The sequence below is a fragment of the Oncorhynchus mykiss genome, chromosome 9 (genome assembly GCF_013265735.2).
Source record: "Oncorhynchus mykiss isolate Arlee chromosome 9, USDA_OmykA_1.1, whole genome shotgun sequence".
Lineage (NCBI taxonomy): Eukaryota > Metazoa > Chordata > Actinopteri > Salmoniformes > Salmonidae > Oncorhynchus > Oncorhynchus mykiss.
In genome coordinates this window covers 14,682,830-14,695,034 of record NC_048573.1, presented here as the reverse complement: position 1 = coordinate 14,695,034, position 12,205 = coordinate 14,682,830, and the positions used below count along the sequence as shown (strand labels likewise).

The following is a 12,205-nucleotide window of genomic DNA, read 5'->3' as shown; positions in this document are numbered from 1 at the left end:
AATATTGAGCAACCTCCTTGAAGCTTGCCACTAACTTTGAATGCCAAATCATACAAAAAGAGAGACCAGATATATATATATATACATTTTTGGATTATCATCGTGATCACATGTTGTATAAAGTCAAAGGTCTATTGAGGCCTAGGTAGGTAGGCTTTGTGTAACAGTGTTGGTTTAAAGATAGGCTTTAGTTTGAGAGGCTTGGTTGAAGACTTTACATGTATAAGGTACATGTATAATAATCAAGTAATGTGATAATACACCAGTAATACAACAGTAATAGTTCTAATAATAGTCAAGAATAAAGAGAATCTCATGACCTATGGAACTTTAACAGTCTATCTGTAACCTGGCACTGAGCATTACTGACGGTGTTGTATCACCTAGTAGGTCATTGTCCTCCTTCATGTTGACTATAGTGGAGCCAGGAACAGTTGTGTCATACAATTTAAAAAAAACACCAGGAGGAATGTTTAATTTGTAACTCACAAGATAACCTTCCTACCCGTCTAGTGATAACCCAGCTCCATATCAAAGGGTGTAAAGTGGGTTTATAGTCTATAGGCCTAGAAGGGAAGTTAGAATCTTACTATATGACACACTATCTCACCAAGAGTGCTTATCTCACAATTACAGTGTGTCAAGTAACACTTTATATTGCCTTCCTTTACTGTATGTACAAGGTGGTAGCCTACACTACAAACAGGGGAAAGAGGGAAGTGGCATCCGTCACACACGGATCCTTTCACATGTTTTCGAGTTGATTTCCTATATTTGGAAGTACTTGTAGATCCTAAGATTTAAAGAGTGTTGAGCTACTTCTCTCTGCCTTTGCTCATTTCTGGTATTGTATTTGTTGTATTTATTATGGATCCCCATCAGCTGTTGCCAAGGCAGCAGCTACTCTTCCTGGGGTCTGCAAAATGAAGGCAGTTATACAATTTACAAAACATTACAATACAATCATTACAGAAGTCACAACACACTAAGTCTGTGTCCTCAGGCCCACACAACACTACCACATATCTACAATGCAGAAATCCATGTGTGTGTATAGTGCGTATGTCATTGTGTGTATGTGTGTGTGTGTATGCATGTGTATTGTGCGTATGTTATCATGTGTGTGTGTGTGTCTGTGTCTATGTTTGTGTTACTTCACAGTCTCCGCTGTTCCATAAGGTGTATTTTTATCTGTTTATTAAATCTGATTCTACTGCTTACATCAGTTTCTTGATGTGGAATAGAGTTCCATGTAGTCATGGCTCTATGTAGTGCTGTATGCCTCCCGTAGTCTGTTCTGGACTTGGGGACTTTGAAGAGACCTCTGGTGGCATGTCTTGTGGGGTGTGCATGGGTGTCCGAGCTGTGTGCTCGTATTTTAAACAGACAGCACAGTACCTTCAGCTTGTCAACACCTTTTACAAAAACAAGTAATGATGAAGACAATCTCTCTTCCACTTTGAGCCATGAGAGATTGACATGCAAATATTTAGAACTAACTTTTTCCTTGCTACCCATTCCGAAACTAATTGCAACTCATTGTTAAGTGTTGCAGTCATTTCAGTCACTGTAGTAGCTGGCGTGTACAATGTTGAGTCCTCCGCATACATAGACACATAGGCTTTACTCAAAGCCAGTGACATGTCGTTAGTAAAGATTGAAAAAAGCAAGGATCCTAATCAGCTATCCTGGGGAATTTCTGCTTCTACCTGGATTATGTTTGAGAGGCTTCCATTATAGAACACCCTCTGTGTTCTGTTAGACAAGTAGCTCTTTATCCACATTATAACAGGGGGTGCAAAGCCATAGCACATACGTTTTTTCCAGCTGCAGACTATGATCGATAACGTCAAAAGCTGCACTGAAGTCACACAAATGACTGGTGATTGGCTGAGAGAAATTGATGTAAAAATTATTGTGGGGGCTGTCTTGTTAAAAGTGCTGTGCTTGCTGAAAGTCAATTCTGGTAAAGTTCAGGTTGCAACATTTTTGCTCATGTTTTCTTTGAGCCAATCGGTGCCTAACCCAAATAATGCAATAATAATCGGTGGGGTGTGATGAGACAAGTAAATGGAGTCACATGTGAGTTATGATATTCCTGTCCAGGCTGCTGAGTCACTTCCTTATGGGTCTGTGCTTTCCTGGATCCTTGTAACCTCCCTACCCCATTGAAGTTGAAATGTAAAGTGGTTAAGGTAAAGGTTAAGGTCAGGGTAAGATTAGCCGGGTTAAGGTTAGGGTTTAGGTTATGGACGTCCCAAGGATTCTGGATAGCACTAACCCTTCCTTATGGGAATCCCCATCATCGTATCTAAAAATCTATGAAAGTGCTGAAAAATAAACAAGATATTAGGATACGATTTGTTACTGTCCCTTTTGTGAATGATCAACAGCAGACTACTCGTTTGACACATTCCATAGCCTATAGGCATTAGCCTAGGCTACACCCCTTGGTTTCCAAATATTTATTTGAACATTCTGACTATTCTGAAGGGGTGTGTCAGGTTTTGGGTGAGAATAAATTAACTCAAACAGACATGGAACATATTTCTATCAGACACCGTGCATTCCTCCTGTCCAGAATTGCGTAGTTTTAACGTGTGCGGTATGGTCCAATCCAAACGTCCGGATGTATTTGCGTCACCCAGGAGGAGGGGTAACAGAGAAGGGCTCGGGCTATAATTGCACAGTTGCATTTGCAAAGCTGACCAGATACAAGAGCATCTACTATAAAACTGTTAGTTAGAAGACTACTATACAGCTCAACGGTTTTCAAATGAATGATTTGACCATTTAGATCATCTAACATTATTTAAAATACCACTTTAATTTATTTATTTGAAATTTTTGTTTTTTTAAGGATTTTTTTCCGCAGAGGTTTTGCCGCCAGTCAAGTCTATCTGCTGCTGTTACATTGAGCCAATTGATACGTCGCTGCTTTTGAGAGGATTCCAGTCGCATTACTTTTCAGAATGTTTCCAGAGTCAAGTACCGGGTGAGTAGCCTAGGTTATTATTTCATTCATTCCATTCATGTTCTAGACGCGTTCTTTACATCTTGTTCCGCGGGCAAGTGCGTAGGGGGACATTGCATCATTCTATCGTTGTATTTTACCTGCCAGTACTTACCCGCTACTTTTATTCACACGTGGTGCTACTGTAGGACTAGTATAGCATATGGTCAAGTGTGCACGTGGACTATATAGTAGTGTTTATTTTTAGATGAGACCCCCGAAATGGGTTTGTGTAGCTCTGGCGATTCGGCGTTAACGTTACATGCGCAATGGGCAGCAGATGGGACAAGCGGGGGGGGGGGGGGGGGGGGGGGGTCAGTTTGGTCTTTTCATCGAGATTATACGATAGACTTTCAATCATATTTCAATCATATTTCGAATATTTAAAAACAATTATGCTCAGGGTTCTGGCAGGGGGAGATTTTCGGCACAACACCTGACAGGATTTTGTATGGGCTACGAAATGAAGTGGGTTTTTAGGTCCTGTCGCGTTCTTGAATGGGATAGGGGAAGTGAGGTACGCGCGGGTTACATCATTACTGAAAAGGAATAACCAGATGTACTGCTGTTTTTAAAAACCAAAATTATTGAGAAAAATCTAAATAGTCATTATATTTCAACATAATATTTGATTAAATCATTTCGGTATTATATACTGAACCGAAATATTTATAAATACTCATCAAATGTAATTCACACTTCCTATCCTGAAGGCATATTTCAATATTTGCGCTATTCAGAAATGGCTTCGCCATTTCCTGGTTTCTCAAATTCGCCCAATTTCTGTTTATGTGACAAACAGAGTAGAGGACCATTGTACCGTCTAAACTGCTGTGAAATATATTTTCCAAAACCCAAAATATTGTTATTTCAGCTTTTTGAAGCCGATGTATAAAACCGAAAGTATAAGATGCGAAAACGAAACCTGAGATCAGAAAGCATAGCAATAGCGCACATAATGCACATTTCAATGAGAACGACAGATTTATAACACACATTTCTATGTGTATTTGGTTGGGTCAACCCAAAAAGGTATGTATTATCGCGTTAATTAACTATTTACTAACTGAAAGGTTGCTGGATTGAATCCCTGAGCTGACCATGTATAAATCAGTCGTTCTGCCCCTGAACAGGCAGTTAACCCACAGTTCCTAGGCTGTCATTCAAAATAAGAATGTGTTCTTAAAATAAGAATTTGTTCTTAACTGACTTGCCTAGTTAAATAAAGGTTAAATAAAAAATAAGAGGAGGACTCAGGCTGAGGCAGCGTGACTCTGAATGAATGTGTGTGTGTGCGCACATGCACGTGTTTCAATGGGCACACACACACTTCAACTTCCCATAGACACTCTGACACACCCCAGGGCATATCAGCTATGTGTCATGATAGCATCGACCATCACATCTGTTATTTTAGAAAGTAATAGTAGAAGTAGGTATTTTATTCTAACCTACAGTATATCTCCCTCTGTGTTTCAGGATCAGCTATGAGGACTGCAAGGGCACAGCAGACTGGCTGTTGGCCGAGACCTCCGTTCGCCCCCTGGTGGGCATTGTGTGTGGTTCAGGAATGGGAGGACTGGCTGACATGCTTAAAGACCAGGTGGCCTTCAACTACAAGGACATCCCCAACTTCCCCCAGAGCACAGGTGTAATATTATGCCTGTCAACTTGTTTTCTTTTGTGGTGAATCGGCATTGCAGATGTGTAGGTCCAAGATTATCTTGGTCGTGTCTAAGGAAAACCAGGAAAAACTGAAGTTATAGCCTATGGAAAAACACATGGTTCCATAAGATGTTTTCTGATTGGTTGCCGTGTGTCGTCGGTGCATTCTAATTGGTGGTTGTGTGTTACAGTGGATGGACATGCTGGTCGCCTGGTGTTCGGGATGCTGAAGGGAAGGCCATGTGTGTGCATGCAGGGTCGCTTCCACCTCTACGAGGGATACGCCATCCAGAAGGTACGTCTATCATGTCTGTTTACTACCTAGTGACTGTGGCAGGCAGACATCCGCTGCTCTTTCCATTACTTCACATGATATGTAGAGAAGATATCTTCTTTGTTTTTCCTTTATCAGGGGCAATGTGCTTTACAACACCAGTTGAATACAGGTCACATATGACCACGTTGTGTTTTTGACGCTCTTGTGTGTCATGTATGAATTGTTTTACTGAAAAAATTATTCAATGTTATTTATAGAAGTTTTGAGAATACAAACTTAGCATATCAAATCAGGAATCCTGCAATAGAGTATTCATGTATTAGCTGTACATTGTGTTGTGTTCTACCGTTTGTGATGAATTGACCATGTGTTTGTGTTCTAGATCACCCTGCCCATGCGTATCTTCAGCTTGCTGGGTGTTGAGACAGTAATCCTGACCAACGCTGCTGGCGGTCTCAACCAGGACTTCAAGGTGGGAGACATCATGATCATGAAAGACCACATCAACATGCCTGGGTTCGCTGGCAACAACCCACTGTCTGGACCTAACGACGACAGGTAGGCTTGGCAAGCTTGTGTGTTGTGTGTGACAGAGAGAATTTTGTTGAACTTGTTTGCACGTGCAATAGTTGTGGCATTGAGGTGTAACCCTCCCTCTCTCCTAGGTTTGGCGTGCGGTTCCCCTGTATGTCTGATGCGTACGACAGAGAGCTGCAGCAGCTGGCTGTGGATGTGGGACAGGAGCTGGGCTACGGTAACTTCCTGCGTGAAGGTGTGTACTGTGTCCTGGGCGGGCCCTCGTTCGAGACCATTGCGGAGTGTCGCATGCTGCACAAACTGGGAGCTGACGCTGTCGGTACGTCTCCTCTCTCCCTGCCTCCCTGCAATAGTTTAATCAACACCTTCACAATGCATTGGGAATATTGAACTCAAATTGTTCTCTTATATTGAGTAAAAATATAATTGATGCAGCTCTCTCTCTCTCTTTCTCCCCCCCTCCCTCAGGCATGAGTACAGTTCATGAGGTGATTGTAGCGCGTCACTGCGGCATGCGAGTGTTTGCCCTGTCCCTGATCACCAACAAGGCTGTGATGGACTATGACAGTGAGGAGAAGGCCAACCACAAGGAAGTCCTGGAGACAGGCCAGCACCGCTCCATCCAGCTGCAGAAACTGGTCTCTACCATGGTCACTCGCATGGAGTACAACAACACCAACGCCTAAATGAACGAATGGAACCAACCACCAATCTTATAGAAATATATTTCCTACAGTGGGCATCCCCATTCAAGTCAGTGGGTAGCTGACGGGTTGGCTGGTGGCCATTTTGAGTGTACCAATGAAGGGTGCAGTCAAATTGCTGTGATCTGAGGGGCAATTTCCCTTCTAGGAATTATATTTCTATTGTGAAACTGGCCCTGAATCAGTAGAAACCGACCGCCTTGAAGCTATGAAACCCAATGACCTGCGTTTGATTTTAAAGTGCCTGATCTGAGAGCTGTGTGAAACAGCCACTTACTGGCTGACGCCTCACCCTCAGTTGTTGAGTCCCTCTCACTTTTTAAAACATTCTTCCTATTTTTTTAAGCTAGTGTACATTCCTGCCGTGAGCAGCTCTACGGGCGGATTCTATTTTAGTTGTTGTTTTTGTTATTGTTGCTATTATTATTGTCTATTAGAAGATGGTGTTAATTTAATATTGATCTGCAGATGTAAATGTCTCGATTTAACGTAACAGTGAGAATGCGATGAATCTGCTGTACATGTCTTAATGTGTGTGTCCTGTGTATATTTAACGTAACAGTGGGAACGTGATGAATCTGCTGTACATGTCTTAATGTGTGTGTCCTGTCTATATTTAACGTAACAGTGAGAATGCGATGAATCTGCTGTACATGTCTTAATGTGTGTATCCTGTCTATATTTAACGTAACAGTGGGAACGTGATGAATCTGCTGTACATGTCTTAATGTGTGTATCCTGTCTATATTTAACGTAACAGTGAGAACGTGATGAATCTGCTGTACATGTCTTAATGTGTGTATCCTGTCTATAGATGTACATTAGCCATCGTGAAGTATTTATCTCTGCTCTTGTCCTTTTTTTAAAATATGAATGTGGCTACTAAAGTTTATTTATTCATGTGATCAAGTCTTCTGTTTTAATTGGGGGCAATTGGCCAATTTATTGGTCGATGACACTCCCGTGTAAAATGTTGTCCAGAAAAGATTGAGGAAGCAACATGAGAATTATTCACGGGTTGATATTAACAATGGGACTCATTCCATGAGTCTGATATTCATTTTTAGCCTCGCTCAAAACCCCAATAATGACATATCCACATTAATATAATTGTGTACAGAAAGTTTTTTATTAAAGTTTTGAAAAGATAGATATAGAGAAGTTAGATCATTCCATGATAGATGGCATAACAAGTCCAGAGTGTACATGGTAAACAACAGTCGTGTGATTGTATTTAAGACATTTTGGCATTCATCCACACAGGAAATGTCAGCTATAGTGTAATGGTAATATGAGTGTCATACTGCTTCTGCTCTCCTCAATATCAGTCTATTTGGCAAGATGGGAAAATGTCTCAATCGATACTTTCAAAGGCTTGTTTATTTCTCTTTCCGCCAAGATACGTGCATTTTTCTCTACCTTCATAGAGGTTATATAGCTCCCCTACATCAATACATCTGACATCACATGCATCAGCTTCAGGCCTGCTATTCCAATCAAATCAGTCATCCCTTACAACCAACATTCAAATACAAAAATAACAATCAAATGATTTATGTTCCCCTTGAACACTGAAAAATGAGATAAAATAAAGGCATATCCTTGAAGTGTCTGTGGCACCCCCCCCCCCCCCCCCCCCAAAAAAAAAGGATATCAAGGTGAGTATGCAGCATTACAATGATATTGTTTGTTTTTCCATTGAAAAGTATTGATATATCCGACTATGATAAAACTGTCATGCGGGTGATTCGATTCTCTAGGGTTGATCAAGTACTTCCGAAAAACAACAGCGCTTTGCCCCCTCTCTGCAGAGGAAATCATTTGACCCAGCAAACTCCATACTAACACCACACCCTTCACCTATTACTGACAAACACTGGCTGCTGAAAGGAAGCCGCCATGTTGAAAATATGACACAAGGCATCAATGAAATTTGGCATAAGATGTAAACAAACAGTTTAGGCAGTTTCCTTCCTATCCAATAGGAATCAGTATAAAAATCTCCCACCAACTTTTATGTTGCGGCCCCCTCTGTTTCTAAGGTAACAGGCAAGGCTCTAGCACACGATGACCCGCATACTAAATGTTGTAAACATTCCAAGAGTTTTTAAAATCCATGGACCTCTGCAGCGTGGAGAGGAGGGACCAGGGAAAGGCACTTCTGAAAGGACATGAGTGCAGCCTGGTGCCGTAACATCAGAGGGTCAGTCCATCTCTAGGCAAACATGGTCAGGCTGATCCACTGCAGAGAGAAGGTGGAGAGGGAAAGGAGGTAAACAATCTGACCACTGCAAAAATAAATCCCAACTTCCCTCCACTCTACAGAGGGGATAGAAAAACAAATCTCTCCCTTTTCCTGTCGGTGGAGGCTGCTGAGGGGAGGACGGCTCATAATAATGGTTGGAATGGAGTCAATGGAATGGTATCACACGTGGTTTCCATTGGTTGATACCATTCCATTGACTCCATTCAAGCCATTACTATGGGCCGTCCTCCCCATAGCAGCCTCCACTGGTTCCTGTATACACCTGGTAAACAGATGAGATTGATAGAAATGTGAGATCTTCAGACCTGGAAGAAGTTGAGTTGTATGACTCCATCAGCATCTGTGTCCAACGTCTTGAAGGTCTCTGTAAAGTAGTGGAGAGAGAATTGTAAGAAATCGCTATCCTGTTTTCAAGCGCTCATAAATGTACAGTACGTCATATAATCATGCAAATACATATTATTATTCTCAACAGTCAAGACTATGACAAGTATTGTTTGATGGCCAATTTGAAGTGAGTTTATTAATACAAGGACTTAATGGGGAAAAAGGTATGGAAATATGACAAAATGACTCACTGAACATGGTCTCCAGCCTAACCAGGCAGGTAACAAAGTTGTCAAAGTCAACTGCCAGGTCGGCCTCAGTGTAACGCAGTATGATCAGCTGGAACAGGTGGTTTGTCAGCTTGAACCCTGGGGAAATAACACACAGACCAAAGGTGGGAACCATTTCAATGCTAGATATGCTTTCATAAAGATCCCGTGGGTCAGACTGCAGGTGTCCGGTGTAGTCAGGTGTCCGGTGTAGTCAGGTGTCCGGTGTAGTCAGGTGTCCGGTGTAGTCAGGTGTCCGGTGTAGTCAGGTGTCCGGTGTAGTCAGGTGTCCGGTGTAGTCAGGTGTCAGGTATAGTCAGGTGTAGTCAGGTGTCCGGTGTAGTCAGGTGTCAGGTATAGTCAGGTGTAGTCAGGTGTCCGGTGTAGTCAGGTGTCAGGTATAGTCAGGTGTAGTCAGGTGTCCGGTGTAGTCAGGTGTCAGGTGTAGTCAGGTGTCCGGTGTAGTCAGTTGTCCGGTGTAGTCAGGTGTCCGGTGTAGTCAGGTGTCCGGTGTAGTCAGGTGTCCGGTGTAGTCAGGTGTCAGGTATAGTCAGGTGTCAGGTATAGTCAGGTGTCCGATGTAGTCAGGTGTCCGGTGTAGTCAGGTGTCCGGTGTAGTCAGGTGTCCGGTGTAGTCAGGTGTCCGGTGTAGTCAGGTGTCCGGTGTAGTCAGGTGTCCGGTGTAGTCAGGTGTCAGGTATAGTCAGGTGTAGTCAGGTGTCCGGTGTAGTCAGGTGTCAGGTATAGTCAGGTGTAGTCAGGTGTCCGGTGTAGTCAGGTGTCAGGTATAGTCAGGTGTAGTCAGGTGTCCGGTGTAGTCAGGTGTCAGGTGTAGTCAGGTGTCCGGTGTAGTCAGTTGTCCGGTGTAGTCAGGTGTCCGGTGTAGTCAGGTGTCAGGTGTAGTCAGGTGTCAGGTATAGTCAGGTGTAGTCAGGTGTCCGGTGTAGTCAGGTGTCAGGTGTAGTCAGGTGTCCGGTGTAGTCAGATGTCCGGTGTAGTCAGGTGTCCGGTGTAGTCAGGTGTCTGGTGTAGTCAGGTGTCCGGGTGTAGTCAGGTGTCCGGTGTAGTCAGGTGTCCGGTGTAGTCAGGTGTCCGGGTGTAGTCAGGTGTCCGGTGTAGTCAGGTGTCCGGTGTAGTCAGGTGTCCGGTGTAGTCAGGTGTCCGGTGTAGTCAGGTGTCCGGGTGTAGTCAGGTGTCCGGTGTAGTCAGATGTCCGGTGTAGTCAGGTGTCCGGTGTAGTCAGGTGTCCGGTGTAGTCAGGTGTCCGGTGTAGTCAGGTGTCCGGGTGTAGTCAGGTGTCCGGTGTAGTCAGGTGTCCGGGTGTAGTCAGGTGTCCGGTGTAGTCAGGTGTCCGGTGTAGTCAGGTGTCCGGTGTAGTCAGGTGTCCGGGTGTAGTCAGGTGTCCGGTGTAGTCAGATGTCCGGTGTAGTCAGGTGTCCGGTGTAGTCAGGTGTCCGGTGTAGTCAGGTGTCCGGTGTAGTCAGGTGTCCGGGTGTAGTCAGGTGTCCGGTGTAGTCAGGTGTCCGGGTGTAGTCAGGTGTCCGGTGTAGTCAGGTGTCAGGTGTAGTCAGGTGTCCGGTGTAGTCAGGTGTCCGGTGTAGTCAGGTGTCCGGTGTAGTCAGGTGTCCGGTGTAGTCAGGTGTCCGGGTGTAGTCAGGTGTCCTGGTTTGTATGATTGAATACAAAGAGTGATGATTCACTACAAAGGAAGTGGGTCGTGGTTTAAGGAAAGGAGGGACTGGGCTGTACTTACCTGCTGCCTCCAGAGCCATCCTCATCTCATAGGAACTCATGGTGCCTGACTTGTCCAGATCAAACTGACGGAATATAGTCTGGAGAGAGAGAAAGAGAGAGGAAGAAGACAAAGATAAAGAAACTAGTGGAATGGCTCTACCAAGACTAGACAAGGAACACCAACAAGGAACTCATGAAGAGAGAGAAGGCTCAGCTTCACAGAATGACTCAGGTGAATAGCAGAACAGATGTTTAAGCTAATCTCACCAGGTATCGTTTGATCTTCTCCCACAGCACATGGAACTCTGTCAATCCCAGTTTACCACTACCATCAGTCTGAAGGACACGGTCAAGGAACCTTGTTTAAAGAGCTATAGACAGTCAGACAGAGGCAGAGAGACCAGACAGACAGACAGACAGACAGACAGACAGGCAGACCAGACCAGACCAGACCAGACAGACAGACAGAGGCAGAGAGACAGACAGAGAGGAGTAATACTGTATAAAAATGCCTCAATACACCAAGGATACGTCCATCAGGTTGATCATAGTCCGACAGGAATCTGGTCCAAATCCATCTGTTTTCAGATCTTTGTCTGTATCGGAGAGCGAGAGAGAGAGCGAGAAAGAGAGAGGAAGAGAGAGATAGGGGAAGATGGAGAAAGAATGAGAAAAGTGGAAAAACACGTTTTTGCGTTTTCGAACTGCACCTGTAATATCTAAATCCAAATATTTACATATTTCCACTGTAAAGTTTCTGCATGGAAGGACCGACAGTTTAGGTCTCTGCTGAAGGCATGTGGCTGGGTTTTAGTCACACATACAGATACAGAGTAGAATGCTGTGTACTTATTCTATTCCTGTGGACTCACGCTTGGTCATGATCCTGTTCAAAATAGTCTGCAGCTCTGTGGCACTGATCTCCATGTCCTGTAGGTCGAACAGAGAGACCATGAGAAAAGACTATGTCAGACCCTTCACTCTGCTCTACCCTCATTGCCCAACACGACTCCTCACCTCTCCAGCCAGTTGTCTAAACAGACTCTTGAAGCCAGCGTCGATCTGGCTCTCGTCCAGCTCGGTCTGAAACAGACAGAGGAATGTAAACTCACAGAAGAATGTAAACTCACAGAGGAATGTAAACTCCCAGAGGAATGTAAACTCACAGAGGAATGTAAACTCACAGAGGAATGTAAACTCACAGAGGAATGTAAACTCACAGAAGAATGTAAACTCACAGAGGAATGTAAACTCCCAGAGGAATGTAAACTCGCAGAGGAATGTCAACTCACAGAGGAATGTAAACTCACAGAGGAATGTCAACTCACAGAGGAATGTAAACTCACAGAGGAATGTAAACTCACAGAGGAATGTAAACTCACAGAGGAATGTAAACTCACAGAAGAATGTAAA

At 43.8% G+C, this 12,205-nt stretch overlaps 2 protein-coding genes across 3 annotated transcripts in view; one reads left to right on the top strand and one right to left on the bottom strand.

The window, feature by feature from the left end:
* The first annotated feature begins 2,667 nt into the window (after positions 1-2,667).
* Positions 2,668-7,101, top strand: LOC110531584 (purine nucleoside phosphorylase). The gene is made up of 6 exons (XM_021614853.2): positions 2,668-2,995; positions 4,493-4,662; positions 4,870-4,973; positions 5,338-5,513; positions 5,621-5,811; positions 5,961-7,101. The coding sequence occupies exons 1-6, from the start codon at positions 2,973-2,975 to the stop codon at positions 6,176-6,178; spliced, it is 882 nt and encodes a 293-aa protein (XP_021470528.2). The 5' UTR covers positions 2,668-2,972; the 3' UTR covers positions 6,179-7,101.
* A 202-nt stretch (positions 7,102-7,303) lies between these two features.
* The window catches only part of LOC110531583 (calpain-1 catalytic subunit), a 38,429-nt gene continuing 33,527 nt past the window's right edge, over positions 7,304-12,205 (bottom strand). For both annotated transcript variants that reach the window (XM_036987391.1, XM_036987392.1), the window contains exons 15-22: positions 11,810-11,875; positions 11,665-11,722; positions 11,324-11,388; positions 11,060-11,128; positions 10,812-10,890; positions 9,041-9,157; positions 8,768-8,826; positions 7,304-8,438 (exon numbers count right to left, since the gene is read on the bottom strand). In XM_036987391.1, the coding sequence (XP_036843286.1) occupies positions 8,412-8,438; positions 8,768-8,826; positions 9,041-9,157; positions 10,812-10,890; positions 11,060-11,128; positions 11,324-11,388; positions 11,665-11,722; positions 11,810-11,875 (540 nt within the window). In that variant the 3' untranslated portion in view covers positions 7,304-8,411. The remainder of the gene's footprint in view (positions 8,439-8,767; positions 8,827-9,040; positions 9,158-10,811; positions 10,891-11,059; positions 11,129-11,323; positions 11,389-11,664; positions 11,723-11,809; positions 11,876-12,205) is intronic.